We start from the raw sequence: 23,556 nt of genomic DNA on the forward strand, positions 1-23,556 counted from the left end.
CTCTGTCACATGATCAGGGTACCAAAAGCGGGATGCTGGACATGTCTGTGTGTGTTTTAATCCCCATGCCAACATTGACAACAGTCTAAATAAGTAATGTCTGACATCAATGACTGAGAACCTTGTGAATTTAAAATGCTTTTTCGATAGCTGGGTGCAGTGTTGGGGGGTGTTCATCGCTTCCTCCAGAATTTTACTCATGGTTGGTGGAGGGGATGGTGGTGAAATGAAGCTACATATATATTATGTATATTTCTATGAAATATAATATGAAATACACCAGAAGACAGATAGGACAGTGTGAGAGGTGGACAGGAAGCGAATTGGGAGAGTCGGGGAGGGGTCCGCAAAGGATCCGGGGTGGGAATCGAACCCGGGTCAGCCGCATGGCAGGCGAGTGCCCTACCAGTTGGCCACAGAAGGGCCCCAATACAAATTCTTAATCTTGTCAGGGGGTTAGTCAATGTGGGAGTTGTTTGTTGTTCAGACGGCCGTCTTCTCTGTAAAGGGATGGAGAAACCCTGGTGTTTGTTTACATGTGCTTATGTTGTGTTATTGTTTTATGTGTTATAGCTCATGTGGAGAATGAGGAGCAGTACACCCAGGCGTTGGAGAAGTTTGGGGAGAACTGCGTGTACCGAGACGACCCTGACCTGGGATCAGCCTTCCTCAAGTTCTCCGTCTTCACCAAGGAGCTCACGGCCCTCTTCAAGAACCTGGTGAGGAGGACATGCAGACTTCTTCTTTCTGTTGTTTTGCATAGTCTGAGATGTCTACTTAACCATTTAAGGGCAGTTTGAGTGAGTGAGTGAGTGAGTGAGTGAGTGAGTGAGTGAGTGAGTGAGTGAGTGAGTGAGTGAGTGAGTGAGTGAGTATACATGTAGATGTTTGTGTGTGTGTGTACGTTTGCTCTGGGTAGGATGCGTGGGAGCGACAGAGTGCTCCAGATGTTCAGCTTCTTGTCTATCTGCCCACCTCTGGGCTGCAGCGCACGCACACACACACACACACACACACACACACACACACACACACACACACACACACACACACACACACACACACACACACACACACACACAATGTAACCCCCCCTCCCCACACACACACACACACACACATAGCCCTCTTCTTCTCCACCTCTCGCTAAAAAGTGTGAGGGAGTGTGAGAAAGCGAAACAAGTGGATCAGTTCCCAGCAGATGCGCTGCTGGCAAGCCATTACTTCGCCTTCCAGTCAAGTCAAGTTTCAATCTCCTTTCTCATGAAAACTGAAAGAAAAGTCCGCGACACCAAGCTCCCGTTGCTCTTATTTTAATGTGACGTTTCGGGCAGCATGCCCTTCATCAGACATGGTGTCGTGGACTTTTCTCTCAGTTTTCATGGTATTTTTGCTAGTCCTGCACCCAATCTTTTTGAGACGGATGTGCGTGTTTTTCTCTTTTTGACAATTCAATCCCCTGCTCCCCATGATGCACCACCTCCCCTACACCTAACGGAAAAACACCGACCCCCTTAGGGCATTCTAGTTGCCATAGCAATATCCCTTAGCTTTTCCACAAGGGCCAGTCGCAGGCAGCTCTGCCCAATCCAATTGACTCCTGTCCAGCGTTAGTTGAGGAGGAGGAGAGAGGCTCGCGCTCTACACTACACTACGCCACGTTTTAATTAGAGCTGATTATTTCCCTCCAGTTTTGCAATTTACATGAGGAGGTGCTGATTAGCCACGTCATGTTTATGCATGAAGCCTGTCTGTGTTTTTTCGGTGATTAATTGTCTATTTATGTTCCGGGGGAATGACGAGTGCTTCACAGGGGTTCCCCCGCTGCCTTTCCTCATCCTCTTGTATATTGATGATTACGAGGCAGAACGGAAAATATAAATGTGTTGAAATTATACAATGATAAGTGAAGGGCTCAAACGTTTTTTTCCCCTCTTCATCTTGTATATTGATGATTATGAGGCAGAAAGGAAAACAGAGGGGAAAAATAACTGTGTTGAAATTATACAATGATAAGTGAAGGGCTCAAACAGTGTTTCTCCTCGTCGTCTTGTATATTGATGATTATGAGGTAGAAAGGAAAAAAGAGCAGAAAATACAGATGTGTTGACATTGTATAATTATTGTATAGTTATTAAATATTGTATAATAATGTTTTTCTTGTGTGTTTTTTATTTCCATCAGTTTCAGAACATGAACAACATCATCACTTTCCCTCTGGACAGCCTGTTAAAGGGGGACCTGAAAGGAGTCAAAGGGGTGAGTAACTCCAGACTTTTCCAGAAAACAGGCCAGACTTGTCTTGAGCAAACCTAAATTACTACAAATGTGGGATTTATTTGCTGAAATAAGACTTTATTGCAGTGAAGTTGTTCTGTAGCCTCCTTTTTCTATAGTTTTTTATTTGTTTCAGCTGCAGGAGTACAACTGTTTTGCTTTGTTTAGGCTTTCTGTCTTTTTCCAGTGACGTTATCTCCCCATATATGGCAGAGTACAGTGTTTAAAGAAGCATGCTTTTATTTGTTAAAGCCACCTGCTTAGAACAACAATGGACGGAAAGAATGAAAAGCCTTTTATGACCACCACCATATGCACACATGCATGAGCTACTGTGCATACAAAGAGGCTTAAAATATCACACTTATCATTGCAACATGTAAGGATGTAAACAGCTATTAATAATGAATAAATGTGACTGCTGTGGTTTAACTGTGTCCAGGATTAAATGGTGCAGCTCGTTTAGCAGAGCGCACTGCCCATAAGCATGTCTGGCTGCCTGTGAGGCACTTAAAGCCTGTCTCCTCTCGTTACTGTACACACACACACACACACACACACACACACACACACACACACACACACACACACACACACACACACACACACACACACACACACACACACACACACACACCTGACCTTCCAAGGCCACCGCCATTACCAGCATCTCTCTCTCTCTCTCTCTCTCTCTCTCTCTCTCTCTCTCTCTCTCTCTCTCTCTCTCTCTCTCTCTCTCTCTCTCTCTCTCTCTCTCTCTCTCTCTCTCTCTCTCTCTCTCTCTGTAATGTGATTTAAGCCCTAATGAGCACCCTTCCCATCCTGCTCCCCTCTCCCCTCTCTCGTCTTGGTTGTCCTGGAGATGCCTCTCTCATTCTGTCTCACTCTTTTTGTTTCTTGCTCCATTACATTACATTGCATTTGGCAGACGCTTTTTAACCAAAGCTGCTAACAATCAAGGACATAATCATAGCCAACATCACTAGCAGATACAGACTGCACAGGAAATATACAGAACAACAAGTGCAGAAGTACAGTAGGGTTAGTTTTATTTATCCTCTCTTTCTCTTTGGCGTTCTCTCTCTCTCTCCTTGTGTTTGTTTCTCTCTTTCTTTGTCTGTTGCTGTCTTTCTCTATTTTCTCCATTTTCTCTCTCTTTCTCTCATATTGTGTTTTCATTCTGGTCACAGTGAGGGGTCATCTGTGACGAATGGAGGAAAATGTATCTACAACTCTACAGAGAAAGTAGCCATATTCGCTTCCAGTTCAATACCTCATTGCCCATGTATGAGACTCCTGGTGGGAGTCATATGGGGGACCTGTTTATGACATCCCTCATCAACCATTCTGTACTTACCTTCATTTACCCCTGTTCCTCTCCCTCCCTCTCTTCCTTCTCATGCTCTGTCTGTCTGTCTGTCTGTCTGTCTGTCTGTCTGTCTGTCTGTCTGTCTGTCTGTCTGTCTGTCTCTCTCTCTCTCTCTCTCTCTCTCTCTCTCTCTCTCTCTCTCTCTTTCTCTCTCTCTTTCTCTCTCTCTCCGTAAGCCTCTTTTTGGTGCTGCGTGCCCTCTGTGTGGCCCGGGCATGGTGGGCACAGCCTGGCAACAAGCTGCTGTTCAGATTACAGCACTGATACACAGCCTGGTCTCAGAGGAGGAAAGAGGAGGAATTAAAGGAAGTGGAGAGGAGGAAGGAGCCAAAGCCTGCCTTAGAGGAACAACGAGGGAGGGAAGGGGGGAAGGAGGGAGAGGGAGATATAGAGAGAGGGGGGGAGAGAGAGAGAGAGAGAAGAGAGAGAGAGAGGGAGATTACAGTGAGATGTGTATCAGACAAAGGAGACTCTCTCGTGTGGGTTGTAGTTCTACTACAGCTTTGCCCCCACTAGTGATGTCACTAGTTAACATGGTGTTTGGGTTGCACACTGCGCTGTGTATTCATTCATTGAGACCTCAGGGGTAAAAAATGCAACAGAATTGTAAACACTGTTAAAGATAAATATGCAGCTGGTCTTAAAGGTTCTGCTGCACATATGTCGCTCTCATTTGTTTGCCTAGTAGAAGTTATATGGACTTAACATGGGCTGTATAATTTGATTGACAAATTGGATTACATTTGTGACTTGAAAACACCATAATTAGTATGTTAATAAATAGCATGTGTGCACCTGCATAGTTATTTGGCTCAAAGCAACCATTTGTTGATCCCCAAGGCTGTCGTAATTGTGTCTTTTTACTTACTCTGCGTAGGCTGGTGCACACACGCTTGTTTTAATATTCTGGTGTTGTGGTCGACTGCAGCCATTCTGTTTTTTTAGGAGTGGTGGGGGTTGGGGTAGGAGGGGCAGGAGAAGAGGAAGAGGGGCTAACTCAATGAGAAGGGGGCGAGGGGGCACTAATGGCTGCTAAATTGCCAGTCTTGCCCACCTCACTTAAGCGAGGAACGACGCATTTCACGGTCCACTCCTCTCTCATCAGCTCCTGGCTGTTAGGAGCTGTGTGTGTAGTGTATGTGTGGAAGGGGGAGCAAGTGTGGAGGTGGGCAGAGTCCCCTTGGTGCACTCACAGTGCATTTTACAGTGTGTCCATTCACCAAATATGCTCTAGTATTATTTGATTGGTATTTGTGTGACTTAACTTATCGAAATCAAGTGATTCAGTTTTGCCCCGGTTGCCCTCAGCACTCAGTGTTGAATTACTACTGAAAATTTACTGTGCATAGTTTGGTTTTCCCTCCATTTTATCCTTTTGAGAATCTTTTCATTCCATGATTATATAATTCTGTTTTTTGATGAAGCGGCGTGAGCTGAAATGTGGTATATGAATGAATAGAACTCCCATAGCCTGGCTGGCCTGCAACGCCAGTGTGGTCATACTCCCAAGTGCTTGTGACCTTGCTATAGGACAGACTGTGTGATTTGGATCCTTTGGGGACAACAGCACGAGGCACATGACATGTCCCCGCTGTGCCTGTGGTGATGATGCATAAGCCTTTGTTTACTGCTTAAAGTGAGCTGCTGCCAAAAGGCTTTTAAGGAAATGAACATACAGTCCAGTCTGATGTGCCTGCCAGGGTGCATAGACCTGACTTCACTCCCATCACATCACATCACATCACATCACACCCCAAACAGCTCCGATGGTGTGGCAATCATTTAGGAATCTCATCATCTCACACATTTTTATTATTCGCCCGTGATTCATACAAGCTCATAGGGTGCCAATGTTTGGCAGGTGCCTGTGTTTGTGTGTGTCTCTGTCCATGTTTCTGTGTGTGAATGTTATTGCAAGTGGGTGCCTGTGTGTGTGTGTGTTTTTTGCAAGCGTGTGCCTCTGTATGCGGTGGCTTGTGACTCCACAAAGCCTGGTGGCTGGCTGGCCCATCTCCTGGCACCCCACAGAGAACAAGAGGTAGCGGGTAGAGGCGTAAGCAGGGAAGGATGTGGTTTGACTCCTCCCTACCCTTAACTCAGTAGTCATCATACCATACAGTCACATATTAGCGCTCCAGCAGTCAGACTTCCATGTCACACAGTAGCATTCATAGTGTGTGTGCATGCGTGCGTGTGTGTGTGCGTGCACTGCTTGTGCTAGCGTGTGTGTATACTTGTGTGTGTCTGTGTGCGTATGTGTACGATGTGTGTGGGTGTGTCACAGATGATTCCACGATTGATGATTTCATCATCCCATCTGTGTCCACTATAGCCAGTAGTGCATTAGCAGTGTGAGGGTGTGAGTGAGCACAAGTGTTAGCCAAGCGTGTTGTAAGCGCTAGTGATTCAAGCCAAATGCAGAGCAGAGCAGAGCTGCTGTTAAAGCATGAGCTCAGCGCCTCAGCTGCTCTCCCTAAAGGCCCACTAACAGCAATCACTTCATCACACAGAGAAAGAGGAGCGAGAGAGATGGATGGATTGAGAGAGAGGTAGAGAGGGATGGAGAGGGAAAGATACATGGATATAGAGAAAGAGGTAGAGAGAGATGGAGAGGGAGAAATGTGAAGGGCAAATGACTCTCAACACTGCAGGCTAACTTTCTCTCTCTCTCTCTCTCTCTCTCTCTCTCTCTCTCTCTCTCTCTCTCTCTCTCTCTCTTGCCTCTCGTCCTTTCAACCTCTGCAGCCTTTCTATCCCTCTACCCTTTTGCGTCTCTCCAGGGGGGCATTGAGAAGGATACAGCTGAGAGGCGGTGGTGCTTAGTTGCCATTGGGGGGCACTAGTCCATTAAAAAAAAAAAATGTATACTAAGGCAGGCGTTGGCAGGCTTATGATTTGGTCAAGGGGGCGTTGGTGGGCTTATGATGAGGTCCAGGGGGCGCTTATTCAAAAAATGTTGAGAACCACTGCTTTAGCTTTTCCTTCCCCTCGTTCTTCCTTCGTTCCTTCCAGTCTTTGATAAGGTCAGTGGTGGCTGTAGAGGCTCTTTGGCTGTGGTTGCGGCTAACTGGCTAACTGGCTCTCTAGCTAGCTCTGTCCCATTTGGCAGCTGCAGGCCGCAGCTAGCGTGGACAAAGGGGGCAGAACGGCTTGCATGTGCTCTTTTATATTTAGCCACGCTTTTTCCCCACCTCGCTTTTCACTTTGTTCACTTGCTTTCCTCCTCTCGCCACGCTCCTTGCACACTCCTCTTTTCTTCTTCCTGCCTCACTTTCCTTGCTTGCTTTCTTTCTTTGGTTCTTGCTTTGCTTCATTTCTCTGTTGCCTTTCTCTCCTCTCTTTCTCTCTTTCTCTCTCTCCATGTCCCTTGTGTTAGTCCTCCTGGGGGTTTGGAAGTGGTAGTGTGCTGGAGTAGCACCCTAGTGCCCTAGCTGAATGAAAGTGTGTGTGTATGTGTGTATGTGTGTACTGTATGTGTGTATGTGTTTACGTGTGTGTGCATTTTCTTTGTGTGTGTGTGTGTGTGTGTGTCTGTGTGTCTGTGTGTGTGTGTCTGTGTGTCTGTGTGTGCGTGCGTGTGTGTATTGCGTGTGTGTGGGTATTGGCTACTCTACCATTCCACTGATTGTACGGGAGGTCACGGGACAAGAGATTGGAAGATTCTGATTGGTTCATGGGGCTCTTTGGATGGCACCCAAGGGCTCCATAGTTCGTACCCTGGATGGGGGGTAGTCTTGGATGTGATGGTTCTCTCTTGCTCTCTGTCTTGCTCTCTCTCTTGTGCGCGCGCACACTCTCTCTCTCTTCTCTCTTTCTCTACTCTCTCTGCTCTCTCTACTCTCTCTTTCTCTCTCTCTCTTATTTCTCTCTTCTCTCTCTCTCGCTCGCGTCTCTCTCTTCTCTCTACTCTCTTGTGCTTCGGACCTGCACAAACATAATAAAGCTTTGTGGTGGTGGAGGAGCCAATCTGGGCCCCGAGGGCTGTGTGTGCTATATTAAGACCTGACTCAGGCGTTTGGGGAATTCAGTGGCTGGTGCTGCTGTGCTGTGCTGTGCTGTGCTGACTTCAGGGACCAGAGCAGGGGGATCTGGGTCAGTTTCTGGGGAGCCAGCCGACTGAAACTCACTAGCAGACTGTGTAAACATTTCAACGCCTTGTTTCAAGTCATATTTTGTTGGTTTGTGTCTTGTGTGCGTGCGTGCGTGCGTGCGTGTGTATGTGTAAGGCAAAAAGGTGGCATCACGCACGGCCTGGCATGCTTATTTCGCCTGGGTGGCAGCGCCAGGCGGGTGGGTGTTTGGTTGGCAGATGTGGTGTTTACTATCAGACAAGGGCAATTTCCCCCCGCGTGGCATGGGTCTTGTCGCACTCATTATGGCATGATTATGGTTGTTTAAGAGGCGATGAAAGGTGGGGGTAATGGGGCGAGGGGGCTGTTTGGGTGTAATTTGTCTCCGTGTCTGACCGCAGCGAAGCATTGGCTGAAAAAAAAGAAACAAACTAGAGCACAGATCGATCAAGTCTTTAGTTGGACCTGCAGGTGCAATCCTGCACAAATGTAAACGACCACAAAACCACCTGCCCCCGACACACACAGACACACACAGACACACACAGACACACACAGACACACACAGACACACACAGACACACACAGACACACACAGACACACACAGACACACACAGACACACACAGACACACACACAGACACACACACAGACACACACAGACACACACAGACACACACAGACAGTGTCCAAAATGAAGTGGGAGGTGAATAATTCTACTCTGTTAGCTGATCTAGATGGAAGAGAGCCTTTAAAGGACCGGACAAACTATTAGCCATGGCAATACTCTGATATTTATGTTTGTGCCATTTATAGAAGTGTCAATGTGTGTAAGACTAATTTTGTTTTCCACTGCAGTGTCATCATTCATCCTTTTAAAAGCATTGACCTAATTATTTGGCCTGTGAGTTCAAGAAAACACACTTAATCATCATGGTGTAACTCTAACTTCTGTCTCTTCTTCCCTTTCAGGACCTGAAGAAGCCTTTTGACAAAGCCTGGAAGGACTACGAGACCAAAGTGTAAGTGGTGCTCTTTCTTCACTTGATATGAAATGAAATTGTTTGGTTGAATCATATCATACTCGTATATAAGACTATTGATGAATATTGATGGTTCCAGAAAGTGTTTTTCTTGAATATTGTTGACACCACTCACCCTTCTACTTTTCCTCTGTGTCCTCATACAGTCATTGTTGTCTGTATTGTTGCGGTGAACGTCATATTGTATTTCTGTGTATGATCATCAGGCCCTCCAAGCTGTCATGAATAGCGTCCTCTTTTTAAAGCAGTTAAAACTGTGTCCGCTTTTGTGTTATGTAGTAGTGGAGAAGAGCTCGTCCCATGGCCTTTTGGGATATGTGGTCCTCCACTCCATTGGAGTGTGCTGTGTGGTTCCTCTTCTGTCACATGTGTCGTCGTCACTGTCAGCCATCGACCCCCCCACCACCACCACCAAACACACACTGTTCCCCTTTCCCCATCACCCCTGAAGAACACGCCCTTTGTTGTAGTTTTTTTAAAATTTAATTTTGCATGCCACAACTTGTGTAATTTTATAGCACTCTTATGTTTTTCAAGCTGCAAAGGACATTCTTTAGGCCTACTGAAAGGGTAATGCATTTTCTTCTCCAGTTTTGATGGGACCATCAATGACTGAATGTTTTGCAAATATGACGACATCACCACCAAAGAGCAAAGATGCTCAAAAGCAAAACAGAGGCTTTGCAGAAACAAGTGAAAAGTTTCCCATTTTTGTGTGTGCTGGCTCCCCATTTGTTGGTCATTTTTCTTTTTGTCGTAAAACATCTCGTTCTCGTTTGATCTCTGTATCACGCACTGTAAATAAGCATTGTGACGCGCGCTCTCCCATTACAACATGCTGGGGTGGGGGCGGAAGGGTTTATGGTGATGGTGTTAGTTGAAACCTTTCTGCTTTTTCACCTGCGAGTTTGCTATAGGTTTCTGAAAATCGGGCTCCGCTAACGCTGCTCCATCACCAGACCCAACGAACTCCCACCCTCCAACCCCAGCTCCGTTAGATCTGCGTCTCAGTGGAGGCAGAGCGGAACCTTTTTGTGACGCATGGCTGAGCACAGTTTGCGCTGATTTCAATCTTAAGCGCACTTAATGCTTCTGGGGCTGAGAATGGACTGTTTGTGCAGCTGTTACTTACTAATAATATAATAATAAGTAGCAGGAGCCGTTCCCAGTCCCCGAACATTGTGTCATTGTGTGCTTGCCTGCTGACAGAGAGAGTGAAAGCGATGTTAATAGCGATTTTTGCAGATTTGATGACTGTGGGCATCAAAAACCTTCAACATGTTTTTGAACCTGTTTCTCAGAATGGTGTGCCATCATGAATAATGTTTGTTTGATTCTTCAGGTCGACGTGTAATTTAAGATAATAAGCAAGACGTACATTGTGTTTCATAGACCCTCATGCTGGCACACTGTTCTGACTGACCATTGCTTGGTGCTCGTCTGTTTTACTGCTCGTTTGTTGTTCTGTTTGTTTTCGTCTCGTTTTGTTTGTTTGTTTGTTTTTTTGTTTGTTTGTATGTATGAATGTGTCCTGGTGCCTGAGTGTACGGTGTTCATCCTTGGTCGCTCTGAGCTGTGTGTTGCCAAAGACAGGCAAGACGGATGCCAGGGTGACAGGCAGGCCTTGGTTATTCTGAAGAGTGAGGTTCTCAAAATTGGGGCCGCTCACCCTGTTGCGAAATGCATGAGGCTCTGGGGATCCCTAGAGGCCCCACGGATGACCTAAGCAAGAGCGGAGGCTGGCTGGCAGGGGAGCGGAGGCTGGCTGTGAGGCAGGGAAGGCTGGCTGGGAGGGGAGGCTGACTGGCTGACTGGGTGGGTGGGTGGTTGCAGAGGACAAAGAAGGTTGTGAATTGGTTGTCCTTCCTCCTCTTGTAAGGTGTATACTGTATATGCTGCTCTGGCATATGGACAAGAACGGCCTCTTGCATGACTGCTGGCTCCCTACTGGTTTTCTCCTTTGTGTGTAGTAGATGCGGTTGTATGATGGAGGGATGAATATGTGTTTGTAAGTGCTTTTATATTGTGAGTATGGATGTTTGGTTTAAAAATATAATGCTTGACTTGAATGTACACGTAAGAGACTGACTGGCCATATCTGTGCGAGTGAATAGAGAAGAAGCATCAAGCCGTAATTTTCATGCCTTAACGGTGCACGTGCATCAAGGCTATTGGTCGTTAAAATGTGTTGTCCTCCTTTAGCACGAAGATTGAGAAGGAGAAGAAGGAGCACGCGCGGCAGCACGGCATGATCCGCACAGAGATCAGCGGGGCCGAGATCGCTGAGGAGATGGAGAAGGAGAGACGCTTCTTCCAGCTGCAGATGTGCGAGGTAAGAAAGGTCGTCTAGGCTCATTTATAAGTCACATCGAGGTCATTAGAGGTCAAATACTACATAGTACAATTTTGCCATGAAGGAGCACCATTCTTTCCTGTTGCAGATGTGCACACAGAGCAGAGGTCAAGGTTATGTGTGAGACAGATGTGCCCTGATGGTTAGGGACTGCTGCAGGGACTGTAGCCAGTACAATGCCTAATAACTGAAAGTTGCTTTGGATAAAATCAGCCATGTGTACTGTTCTCTACTGTAATGAAATGTAATGTAATGAGGGAGGGGCTGAGGGAAAGGTCAGGGCTGTGTGTGTGACAGCCGTGGCCTAATGTTAGGGGAATCGGTCTTGAACCAAAGGGGTTGCCGGTTCCAATCCCATACCATCCATGTCTTTGGTGTCCTTGTTCAAGGCACCTAACACTACATTTATTTGGGGTCTGTAACCAATACATTGTGCCTACCATAATAACTAAGTCACTTTGAATAAAATTGTCAGCTAAGTGTAATGTAATGTGAAGGTCACCTGGGGTCATTCAAAGGTCATGCGAGATCAGTTTTTTTCAGTGATGATTAAACGGTTACAGAGTCAAAGTTAACACTCTTGGTCCCACTCTGTAAACACACTGCGCTATTTACTGCCTAGACTAGAGGGTCTCCTCAGGTAAAGATGAGGGTCCGTCTCACGTTGAGTTGTTTTCTTGTAGTTTTGCCCTCTGAGATAGCTCTTACGGAATGCCAAAACATTTCAGGGAGAATGGCTAAAATTGTAGTCTATATGCTCTGATGATACTTTTTCTATGTGGGTGTAGGAGCCCTGCGATAGATTCAAGATATTGATCTTGAAACCACATACATGCATCTATGAATAGCGTGAATAAATAAATTGTTGTTTGTGTTTTGTTTGCAGTATCTTCTCAAAGTGAACGAGATCAAAATCAAGAAAGGCGTAGACCTTCTTCAGAACCTCATCAAATACTTTCATGCCCAGTGCAAGTAAGTTCTTGGACACTAGTTCAAAAAACGTTAACACTTCCTGAACACTCCCAACATGTACATGCTGGAGCGGACTCTGAGACGTTGATCATTCTTTTGTTCTCCCAGTTTTTTCCAGGACGGCTTGAAGGCAGTGGACAACCTAAAGCCCTCCATTGAGAAGCTGGCTACAGATCTGCACACAGTAAGTGGAGCGTGACCTCTTGAGTGCAGTAGGTGTGTCCTTTCAGTGTAATCACTCCAGTGGTTTCTCCAAGAGTTTCCAGACATCCTATCCTATACAGTCTCGGAGCTGGTCTTCTGTGACGGATCACGGTTAGATTCCAGAACATTCCTGAGAACCATCCCCTGGCCCTTTAAGTTGAACAAATCCCCATGTGTCAGATGAAGTGGAAAAGTCCTAGTTTTTTTGTAACGCTTTTAAATCCTGTGGGGGTTTACTCTCAGTCATCTGATCTTTTTTTCTGAACCTACCCCACTTTTTAATTTCCCTGGTTTATTTTTCAAGGTCACTCTGCTTTTCCCTCACTTAACTATTTATATACTTCTTCTCATTAATCTTCAAATGAATACGGATTGGTGAATCAGAATATGTCCACGAATGTTTAGGTGTTATTTGTGGCTCCATTATGTAACATGGTATCTCTGGGAAGGTGAGAAGTGCTTTACTGGGAATACTGAGGTGTTCAGTTTGAATATTTTCATTCTGAAGCTATCAGTCCTACATCAGTCAGTCTTTTGCTGCTTTCTGAGATCACAGCATTATTTTGGTAACACTTTACTTGATGCCAGCGTCATATGCATGACATAACGGTGTCATAACACAGTCATTCATGTGTCATAAACATTATGTCAATGTCATAAACATTTTATCATTAAGTAACATTCGGTTATGGCAAAGACAGCCCTAACAATGTCAACTTTACATGACCATAAAACATTTATTACACTGACACCATGTTTATGACTCGCTTTTGACACCATTATGACACTGTTATGTCATCTGTATGACAAGTAAAGTGAAACCATTGTTTTTATACAGCACATTCATCTTCTGTGCCTCAGCAGCAGGTTTACTGCATGCAAGTCATGTTTGGAATAACAACGCATCATCTACCCATCCCTTAGCAACAACAGCCGAGGCTCCATAGCAATCTCTCTGTTTCTCCCCCACTCTCTCTGTCTCTGTCTCCGTCTCTGTCTGTCTGTCTGTCTGTCTGTCTGTCTGTCTGTCTGTCTCTCTCTCTCTCTCTCTCTCTCTCTCTCTCTCTCTCTCTCTCTCTCTCTCTCTCTCTCTCTCTCTCTCTCTCTCTCTCTCTCTCTCTCTGGCCATCTGCAGATCAAACAAGCACAAGATGAGGAGCGAAAACAGCTTACTCAGCTGAGAGACGTCCTCAAGTCTGCACTACAAGTGGACCAGAAGGAGGTAGGATGCGCACGCGCACACACACACACACACACACACACACACACACACACACACACACACACACACACACACACACACACACACACCAAAGTAGTTAGACACTGACAAGTGTGTTTCAATACTGTTTCTTGTGTACACAAGTTTCACACACACACAGAGGGCATACAGTATGACCACTGTTATATATACAGTAGAGTCTGTAGTTTACCCTACCTTTGCATCCTTCCAAACTCGTTCAGAAGATCGAAGAACACACTTTCACCAAGTCAAGTTCTCACTGTACATGTGTACACATAGTAAAGTGACATTAAAACGCATTCTACTGTATTCTACTCTACTCTACTGAGTTCTACTCAGTCAGCACTACTCTGGGATGCATTTCTCGAAAGTGTAGTTGCTAACTACGATAGCTACTTTGTTGGTTTCAATGCAATTTTCCATTGGCAACTACCCAAGTTGCTAACTGTTAACAACTATGCTTTCGAGAAACGCACCCCTGCTCTATTCTACTCTACTCTCCTCTATTCTGCTGTATTCTACTCTACCCTTCTCTACCCTACCCTACTCATATTATATTACATTACATTACATTATATTACATTATATTACATTACATTACATTATATTCTACACACACTCACACACACGGTCCTCCTAACCTCACCTCAGATCCCAGCTCCAGGTCAATAGCTGATCTCTCCTTCCCTAGCTGGCCTGTCTCTTTCAAGAGCTCTCCCACAATCCTCTCTCTTGTAGCCTCTAAGCTGCGGGCCTTAGGGCGGCTTGCCAGCGCTAATCGCGGCGCCTGTAGGATCCCTCCACCACCTCCACTTAACACAGCGAGCAGCCGCCCGCAGCCGCCGCAAACCAATTAACGGGACACTGATTACATTTGATGTGCTGCCGGGTTTGTGTTTGTGTTGGTGTGTGGAAAGTGCTTTGCTGGTTAATCTGCACTGTTGTTTGTTGTTGTAATGGATGCATAATGTGAAGTCTTTGTATTAGTCTGTGCTGTTGTTGACTGTATATACGGTGTATGTTTCTGGGAAAATGCGTGTTTGCTGTTTCTGTGTGTGCAGATAAGAATGTATGCTTGAAGGAGTATGTGTTTGTGCAGATCATTGTAATTGTGAGAGTGAGCGTGTGTGTTAACGGATATGTATGCTGGTGAACAACACTGTCAACTATCTTTAAGAATGCTTTTACTCTCTTCCCCATTCAATGCTTCCGGCTCTTTGCCAACCAAGTCTAGGAGAGTAAGTCCCCCTCCACTCTGCTCTACTGTGACTGTGTCCGTTTCTGTGCTTCCCCACTCTCTCTCTCTTGATCTATTCTTGTCCGTGTTAGTCCGTGGCCTACCTTGGTAATACTCTACAGGGCACGATTAATGCACAGGCTAGCTATGGCTGCAGCCTAGAGGCCCCCACCACAGGCTAGCTATGGCTGCAGCCTAGAGGCCCCCACCACAGACTGGAGATGGCTGCAGCCTAGAGGCCCCCACCACAGGCTAGATATGGCTGCAGCCTAGAGGCCCCCACCACAGACTGGAGATGGCTGCAGCCTAGGGCCCCTGCACGTGACTGTGTTACCCGGATGAAGCTGCTGACGTCCATGTTTTTTGTCATGGTTCACGGGGGGAAAAAAACAAGTATTTTTCGGTTCGCACTGTAAACCAGCTTTCTGGTTCGCGAACGCTAAGATCTGCGGCGTGAACATGCCAGCCGGTTCGCAATTAGGTGCGGGAACGGGCACCAGCACGGTTCTCAGTCGGCCTGAACACGCCATGAGAGGAGACAGTAGAAAGAGTTATAACCTAGAACATCTTGTAGTGTAGTTGGGAGTGTTTAGTGTCCTGTAACAGTCTAGTACACTTACAGCCAAGAGAGGACAAAGTGTGGTTGGATGAGCAGTTTTGGAATGCGTTTTAGTGGGGTCACATGTCAGGTGGGTGGAGAAGCCTTGTCAGTCTGCTGTGGCTCGTGTACACAAAGCAAAGGAACTCATTAGACCACTAACGGGAGTAAGGGAGGGAGTCACTCGTAGAGTAGCCAACACATGTCTACTAGTTCACTATATGCGAGGGAGGCCAGAGTGTATTGGGGTGGGCAGGAGTGAAGTGATGTGTGGTGATGGCCTCTCATCTGTAATGCCTGTGTGAGGAGCTGCCTCAGCGGGCCTCCTTGCCTGTGGAATTTGGCACAACACATTATTAAAGTCCACCCTCGACTCCACTTGACCACCCTATGAAAAAGGAAAAAAAAAGTTAGGAACGGGCGCCCGCTATTTTTTTTTTTTATTGCTCTTGTTTTGTGTGTCCCAGTTCTTGCAAGCTCCATCTCTCCCCACCCCACTTCTCTCCGTCCCTTCTCTGTAGTAGTAGTAGTAGTAGTAGTGGCTGGCTAGTAGATGTCTAAACATGTCCTCCTTGTAACGGTGCATAGTTTTTTTTCCCCTCCAAACTGGAGTCCGGCATTCCCGGCTCTCCCGGTCTTTCCTGTTTTGTCGGTGCATGCGGTGTACGGTACGCTAGAGGCAGGATGTGATGTGATGTGTGCTGCTGCTGTTGCTGTTCCCGCCACCACAGAGAACAGAAAACGACAGACAGGGGGAAAAAAGAGGCGGGAAAAAAAAACATAACAAGGGCAGTTATTTCCAGCTTCCTGTCAGGATGTCGTGTCACTAGTGTAGTGCATGTTTTAGGATGTTGCTTTTATCTGTGTGTATGTGTGTGTGTGTGTGTGGTGTGTGTTTGCTGTAGTACAGTAGTGGCTGTGTTATTGCTGACCTGGTACATGTTGTAAAACCGATGTGTTTGTGTGTGTGGGTGTCTCTCTGTTTCCCTATCTATCTATCTATCTATCTATCTATCTATCTATCTATCTATCTATCTATCTATCTATCTATCTATCTATCTATCTATCTATCTATCTATCTATCTATCTATCTATCTATCTATCTATCTATCTATCTATCTATCTATTGTCTCTTTCTATCTATTGTCTCTTTCTATCTATTGTCTCTTTCTATCCATCCATCTCTCCCCCCCCTCTCTTTAGGATTCCCAGGTGAGGCAGAGCGCCACCTATAGTCTGCACCAGCCGCAGGGCAACAAGGAGCACGGCACAGAGAGGAGTGGCAACCTCTACAAGAAGAGCGACGGGTGAACAACTCTCTCTCTCTCTCTCTCTCTTCTCAACTCCTTTTTCTCTCTTACTGTGCTTTTACTCCAGAAGCAACCAAAGCTACCATTTAGCCAAGTTTCGCCATGAATTTGCTGTGTATGGCTCTGGCTTGTCAGCCTGGGACATTCGGAGATAAGAAAATTCAAGTTGTTTTTTTTCGAACCGCATCATAGGTCATTACCATATGATTAGCTGACTTTCAATCGTTGGAATTCACTCTGATCGCCCAGGTTGCTTCCCTCCCGGCTAATTTGCATTGGTCGCTTTATTCACTGACCTTCCATCGAGAAATAATGACTTCCTTCGCTCCGGTAGTGTAGTTCGCTTTTGGTGCCTGCATGAGCTGCATAGCAGGTGTAAATCATATCAACACTTGTCGTCCTGCCCAGAAAATTTGACTTATGTGAGCTTATGTGAACTTGGCTTATGAGGCTTATGCTGAGGTAGGGTGTGTGCTTTTATGTGTATGTATTTGTGGCTATGTATTTGTGCATGCATGTGATTTACTGATGTCTGATTTGTGTATGCGTACGTGTATGCATGTGTGTGTACGTGCATGCATGTTTTATTTCTTTGTGTTTGTGTGTGTGTGTGTGTGTGTGCGTGCGCGTGTGTGCGTATGCGCGTGCATGCATGCGTGCGTGCGTGCTTGCGTGCATGCAGAAATAGATAATTTGCTGAATCATGGTTAATTAATACTCACCTGGTGCATGAGTGGCAGTGTGCTGACTGGTGTTTAATGGCAGACTGAACTTCTCTTCTCTTCCTGTTTCCCTCTCTTTTCCCCTTCCCTCCCTCTTCTTCCCCTCTCTTCTTTCTTCTATCCCCTCTCTTCTTCTCTTTTCTTCCCCCTCTCGTCTTCTTTCTGCTTCCTCCTCTCGTCTTTCCTCTTCCCCCTCTCGTCTTCTTTCTTCTATACCCTCTCGTCTTCTTTCTTCTTCCTCCTCTCTTCTTCCTTCTTCTTCCTTCTCTCTTCTTCTTTCCTCTTCTCCAGACTGAGGAAGGTTTGGCAGAAGAGGAAATGCACAGTGAAAAATGGCTACCTAACCATCTCACACGGCACGGTAAGCAACTCATGCACACACACACACACACACACACACACACACACACACACACACACACACACACACACACACACACACACACACACACACACACACACACACGCACGGGCGTACACATGCACAGTTGCACACGCGCACACCCACACACGTGATGTTCAACCAAAGAGCAAAGCACACTAGTAGCCAGTAGTGAGACAAGTCTCTCGTAATCTTTCCCTAATCACCCAGACACGCACACACACTTACACACAAACACGCAGACTTAATCAGCATGCAGACTGTGTGTGGCCTCCACATTTAAACTCATTGGAGGTTGAGTGCTATAAGTAGCCACAGAGTCTCCAGTCAGCTTGAATAGATACTCACATTCATTCTCAAGGGAGGAAGTCTGCCATCGCTATACACCCACACACAGACAACTGAGGTCCTTCTCTTAGTGAAGTTCACTTCAATGTCCCCTGGGGCCTACCATGCATCTGAATAGATATCAGGGATGGTGCTGTGGTCAGTGTTGCCAGATTGGGCGTTTTCCCTCCCAATTGGGCTGTTTAGGATCGCCGTCTGCGGGTAAAAAAAGCATTTAGCAGAGGAAAAACGCCCAATTTTGGCCATAGAAATCAATAGGCGGGTTTTGAGCATTTTTTGGGCTGAATATCATTATCAGCCTCATCTGGCAACCCTGGTCATGGTGGGATTTGCTCCCGCCCTGTGAAGTCATGTCCTGTGCTGAGTTAGCATAAGTCTGCACTGTGCTAGTCACATTTAATCAGCCTGAGCGATATGGTACAGCGTTAACCTTCTCCTAAGTGACACCATCTCTGCCATTGGCCATTTTGTTGGTGGACGTTTACTTAGCAGTTGAGTGGATGTTTCACTGTAGAGGGCTTTTGTGGAGGATGAACAGTGTGCGTGTGCGCATGCGTGTGTTTTAAAACTGAGGAAAATAGCGGTGTATGTGTTTTTGTTTGAGTGAGAGAGAGAGAGAGAGAGAGAGAGAGAGAGAGAGAGAGAGAGAGAGAGAGAGAGAGAGAGAGAGAGAGAGAGAGTGTGAGAGAGAGTGTGAGAGTGCATGTTGTTGTGTTTGACTGATGTGTGGATAATTGAGTGTCGGAGTTGCTCTTGGGTGAGGAGGAAACAGGGTTGCCTCTGAGTCTCTCATTATTGGGAACATCCATCTCCATCTCCATCTCCCAACCCCAGCAACCCAGCTCTCCCTGCACCCCCCCCCCCCTCTCTGTCTCTACCGCTCCCTCTCTCTCTCTCTCTTGCTCTCTCTCCCTCTCTCTGTCTCTCCATCTCCCTCTCTCTCTCTCTGTCTCACGCTCTCCCTCTGTCTCTCTCTCTCCCCTCTCTCTGTCTCTCCCTCCCTCTCTCTCTCTCTCCTCGGCTGGGCCAAGTCTATTGATTCCCCCTGTACAGTAGTCTGAGCAGCAGAGCAAAGCCCATTTCCCATCATTACACCATGCTGCTCCATCAGCCATCAATTCACTCCAGACCCTCATTGCATACTGTCTGTCTGTCTGTCTGTCTGTCGGTCTGTGAGTTTCTCACTCTCTTTCTCTTTCTCTTTTCCTCTCTTTTCTGTTTCTGTATTTCTGTGAGTCTCTGGATCGTTTTCTGTCTCCTCTCTGTCTTTCTCCATTTCTCTCACAGTTTATCTTTTACCCACTCAAACATCCCATATTTTATTCACCTCTGCCCATCATCTAGCTGTCAGGACCAGGGAAAGTGAATGTGTAGAGTAGACCCACTCCTTTGCTCTTTCTCTTTTTTGTTGTGCAGAAATGTGCCCTACTTTCCCACTTTTTGCTGTTGCCAGTTTGACAGGTGCTCATCTAGAGAGGATGGTGTGCATGGTTTGGACCGATATCCACGTCTCACTGCGGAAAAAAGATGCATTGAGTTTTGCACCCCAAACATTTCAGAACACATGTTAACACATGAATGAACTCTTCCTGTATGTGTGTTGTCAACCAGTGTCGATGTCAGTAGATGAGTTCATGGAAAGGTCATTTCAAGTGTCAAGTCAGAAAAAATCCATAAAAATCCTATTACTAGCACATCATTTCATTGGCCTTCTGTGTTTTGGTCGGCTGTCACTCCTCCTTTGTTGTACTTTATTGAAATATGTCCGTATGTGTATTTTTCTTCCTTACAAGTGTGATTTGGTTGTTGCTTGCTGTCATGTTCAATGTCAAAAGAAGCTTTGTGCATCCCCTGCCTAGCACATCATTTGTGGCCGACTCCTGGCTTTGATGTTTTGATACTTGTCTTTGATGCTGAGGTGCTTGTTATTTTATTTTGGGCAGGAACGTCTCTCATAGTCTATGATCACTGTGTTGCTTGAAGGTTTGTGGAATGTGGTTGTGAATGTGAATGTGAATGTGACTGCCTAATGGTTATTCAGGGGATGTTAGAATTTGGAGGTTACAAGTTCGAATCTCACATCACTGACTGCTACTGACTATCCTGGGTATTGGCAAACATCTGTAGCTAAAACGTGTCACAACACAGGGGTCACGAAACGATATGTGTATTGTAAAGAGGCCCGATATTATGTATTGCCATGACCATGTTTGTGCACACCCCTAAAGCTACGTTCACACACGTCGCTGCTAGTTTCTCGCTAATAGCCACTCGCCTACTCACCACTTGCTCATGGTACGTTCGCTAAACGCGGCTTTAACTGCCAATGCACAAGCGAGAAGTACCGAACTCTGCATTCCAATTGGTTACTCGCTTACTCGCCTCGCTCAAAGTTGAAACATTTTCAACTCGGAATACGCCCACATCGCATTGCTTGTACTCTCCTCGCCAACTTGCCTCCTCGTCTCGTTGGAACACATATACTCTATTGACTTAACTCTCTGAGCGAGTAACTAGCAGTGACGTGTGTGTGAATGTAGCTTATGTGTAATGCAATGTAATGAGTGTGTGTTGTTGTCTGTGTCTTCCTCCAGGCCAACCGGCCGCCAGCCAAGCTGAACCTCCTGACCTGCCAGGTCAAGCACAACCCGGAGGAGAAGAAGAGCTTTGACCTCATCTCCCGTACGTTAATAACCCTCCTCTGACCCTCCATGTCCTCTCGTGTATTCAAGTGCCTTTTTACCATGTACATTGGAAATTGATCTGTTGCTTGTGTTATTTTCCGAACAGCATGGACTCCTTTTTCACTCTCTTGACGTTTGTTTCTCTGTCTCGCTTTCTTTCTTTCTTTCTTTCTTTCTTTCTTTCTTTCTTTCTTTCTTTCTTTCTTTCTGTCATTTTCTCTCTCTCTCTCTCTCTTTCTGTTTCTCTCTCATTGTCTCTCACTCTCACTCACTCATGCACAGCACTCTCACTCTTCTCACACATTTTCTCTATCGCTCACTCTCATCTCAAGTGTCGGCCCCTCTGTAGTATTGCATTTGAGTCTGATAAATCTGATAAAAGCATCTTAGCAAATTGGATCTCTGCTCAGGCTATTTAAACGTTCCCCACTTAGCAACAGAGGGCTGCACAAGTTACTCCTCTCAGCTATTCTGCTCCACGCTCTTGCACCACACCCCCCCCACACACACACACACACAAAAACCTGCTAGTCTTTCTGGTTGATGTCATCTACTGACAGAAAAAAACCCCACTAAAATCAAATCTATGGCGCTCTATCTACGAGACCCCAGGGCCAGGAGAGAAACAAAACCTGTCAGGGATGAAGAGCCCCTTTCCCCTTGGGCATTGGCGTAAAAGGGAAGCAATTGATTTTAGAGGTCCTTCTACGAGGTTGGTGGTGATGTGATGTGATGCGTTGCAATGCTCTCTTCTCTTCTCTTCTCTTCTCTTCTCTTCTCTTCTCTTCTCTTCTCTTCTCTTCTCTTCTCTTCTCTTCTCTTCTCTTCTCTTCTCTTCTCTTCTCTTCTCTGTGGCGTTATCTCCAGGGAACTAGCTGAAAACAGTGGCAGGATAGTAAGAATTCACTCCACACCCTCTTATCCCAGGGATGATTTAATACTCGTGCAGGAAATTGTTGTGGAGAAGAAGAAGAAGAAGGAGGAGGAAAGAAGAGGGAAGAAAGTAGTAGAGTGCATCTGTGTGCCTTGTTAAATCGTTTAGCCTTAGATTATCTTCTCTCAAACTCCCAGCAGCCTAGTAGCCTAGTATCACTGTTCAGTACTCCCATTAGAACATCTTAAATCTGCGTTTTAGAATATGGTGTCACACTCACTCTGTCTAAAATCAAAGTAAAATGTATGTATAAAAACCAGATTGTCCCACAGACCTAGAATCCGTACTTTTAACTATTTATCCTTACCTCTAACGTTTCCTTTCTTTCTTGTCTCTTTCTGTCTCTCTATCCTCTTTCTCTCCCTATGTTTGCCCCCCTTGCCTCTAACTGCCTTTTGGCCTCTCCGTGATCCTAGCAGGGAAATGTCACCAAGCCGTTGCCCAAATTGACATTGGCCTGTAAACGGCTTAACCTTGCGCAGCCAGAGGAAGTGTGAGGTTACTCTCCCCTGCCCTCCCTCCTCCCTCTCTGCCTCATCCTCCACTCCACTCCTCCCTCCTGTTGGTTTGGAGTTCCTGTCGTTTGTTTTGCCTGCCTTAGATCTCTGGGCCGGAAAAAGGGGAAGTTATGTCATTGATCCGCCTCCTCCTCCTCCTCCTCCTCTTCCTCTGCTCCACACACCGGCATTACCTCCCGCTTACCTACCAGAGAATCGCTTTCTTTTTTCTCTCTCTGTCTTTTCCTCCTCCGCCACATCCCCTCTTCAATTTTCACTCCCTGTCACATCCCTCAATCCCCCCCCCCCCTCTCTGGTGGTTCTGCATGGCTGGTGTTATCTTGTTTGGTTCCATGGGGAGAAGGGGGAAGTGAGATATTGTAATAATTAGAGTGTGGTTCAATCCTGCTGGATCTATAGGAGGGGAGAGGACCCGAGGGAGAGCAGGCAGGCAGGCAGGCTCACGTGCACCTCTGTACTTTTTGTCATCTGATATTGTGCGCAACGTGTTTCATTATCGCTTGGTTTAATGATTGCCATTTCTGTTTTTCCCTCACCCCTGTCTTTTCCTCTTTCTGACTCCATTTCTGCCTCTTAATTCTTTTTTTCTGTTTTTCTTTTCCACTCTTTTGGTCTTTTGCTCCGTCTCTCTTTCCTTCTTTCTTTCCTTCCTTTCTTTCTTTCTTTCTTTCTTTCTTTCTTTCTTTCTTTCTTTCTTTCTTTCTTTCTTTCTTTCTTTCTTTCTTTCTTTCACCGCTCTCCTTTTCGTCCACTTTCTGCTTCTGCTTCTTATGTCTTCCTTTCTTTCATTCGTTCTTTTGTCATTTTTTATTCCTCTTCCTCCTCTGTCTGTCTATCCTCCCGTAACAGATGACAGGACGTATCACTTCCAGGCGGACGATGAGGCGGAGTGTCAGATGTAAGTGTACGCTTGCTGCTTTGTGATTGGAGGAGAGCCAGGGAAGACCCGCCTCCAGTTATGTCACTCTTCTTTTCTCCGGTGTTGCCCCGGTGCTGACTTATTGTTTTCCAAACCTCACTGACCTTCAATGCACACGCACACGCACACGCACACGCACACGCACACACACACACACACACACACACACACACACACACACACACACACACACACACACACACACACACACACACACACACACACACATGCACACAGTGTTTTTCTATCTTTTTTGGTGACTTCCCACTGATTTCTATTAAAACTCACAGACTTGCACAGACATATTCATGCACAGACATATTCATTTTCTATATCTTATTTGGGCCTAATGTGCCTAACTTGCATGCATCCA

General features: G+C 46.0%; 1 protein-coding gene across 3 annotated transcripts in view; it reads left to right on the plus strand.

Moving 5' to 3' along the window:
• Nucleotides 1-23,556, plus strand: part of asap2a (ArfGAP with SH3 domain, ankyrin repeat and PH domain 2a) — a 97,238-nt gene that overhangs the window by 41,723 nt on the left and 31,959 nt on the right. For 2 of the 3 annotated variants that reach the window (XM_063184136.1, XM_063184137.1), the window contains exons 3-13: nt 574-719; nt 2,185-2,259; nt 8,689-8,738; nt 10,962-11,091; nt 11,999-12,084; nt 12,193-12,268; nt 13,424-13,510; nt 16,570-16,673; nt 17,690-17,759; nt 20,723-20,810; nt 23,114-23,162. In XM_063184136.1, the coding sequence (XP_063040206.1) occupies nt 574-719; nt 2,185-2,259; nt 8,689-8,738; nt 10,962-11,091; nt 11,999-12,084; nt 12,193-12,268; nt 13,424-13,510; nt 16,570-16,673; nt 17,690-17,759; nt 20,723-20,810; nt 23,114-23,162 (961 nt within the window). The remainder of the gene's footprint in view (nt 1-573; nt 720-2,184; nt 2,260-8,688; nt 8,739-10,961; nt 11,092-11,998; nt 12,085-12,192; nt 12,269-13,423; nt 13,511-16,569; nt 16,674-17,689; nt 17,760-20,722; nt 20,811-23,113; nt 23,163-23,556) is intronic. The other variant, XM_063184138.1, reaches the window with a different exon arrangement.

The sequence above is a fragment of the Engraulis encrasicolus genome, chromosome 19 (genome assembly GCF_034702125.1).
Source record: "Engraulis encrasicolus isolate BLACKSEA-1 chromosome 19, IST_EnEncr_1.0, whole genome shotgun sequence".
In the NCBI taxonomy this organism is placed as follows: domain Eukaryota; kingdom Metazoa; phylum Chordata; class Actinopteri; order Clupeiformes; family Engraulidae; genus Engraulis; species Engraulis encrasicolus.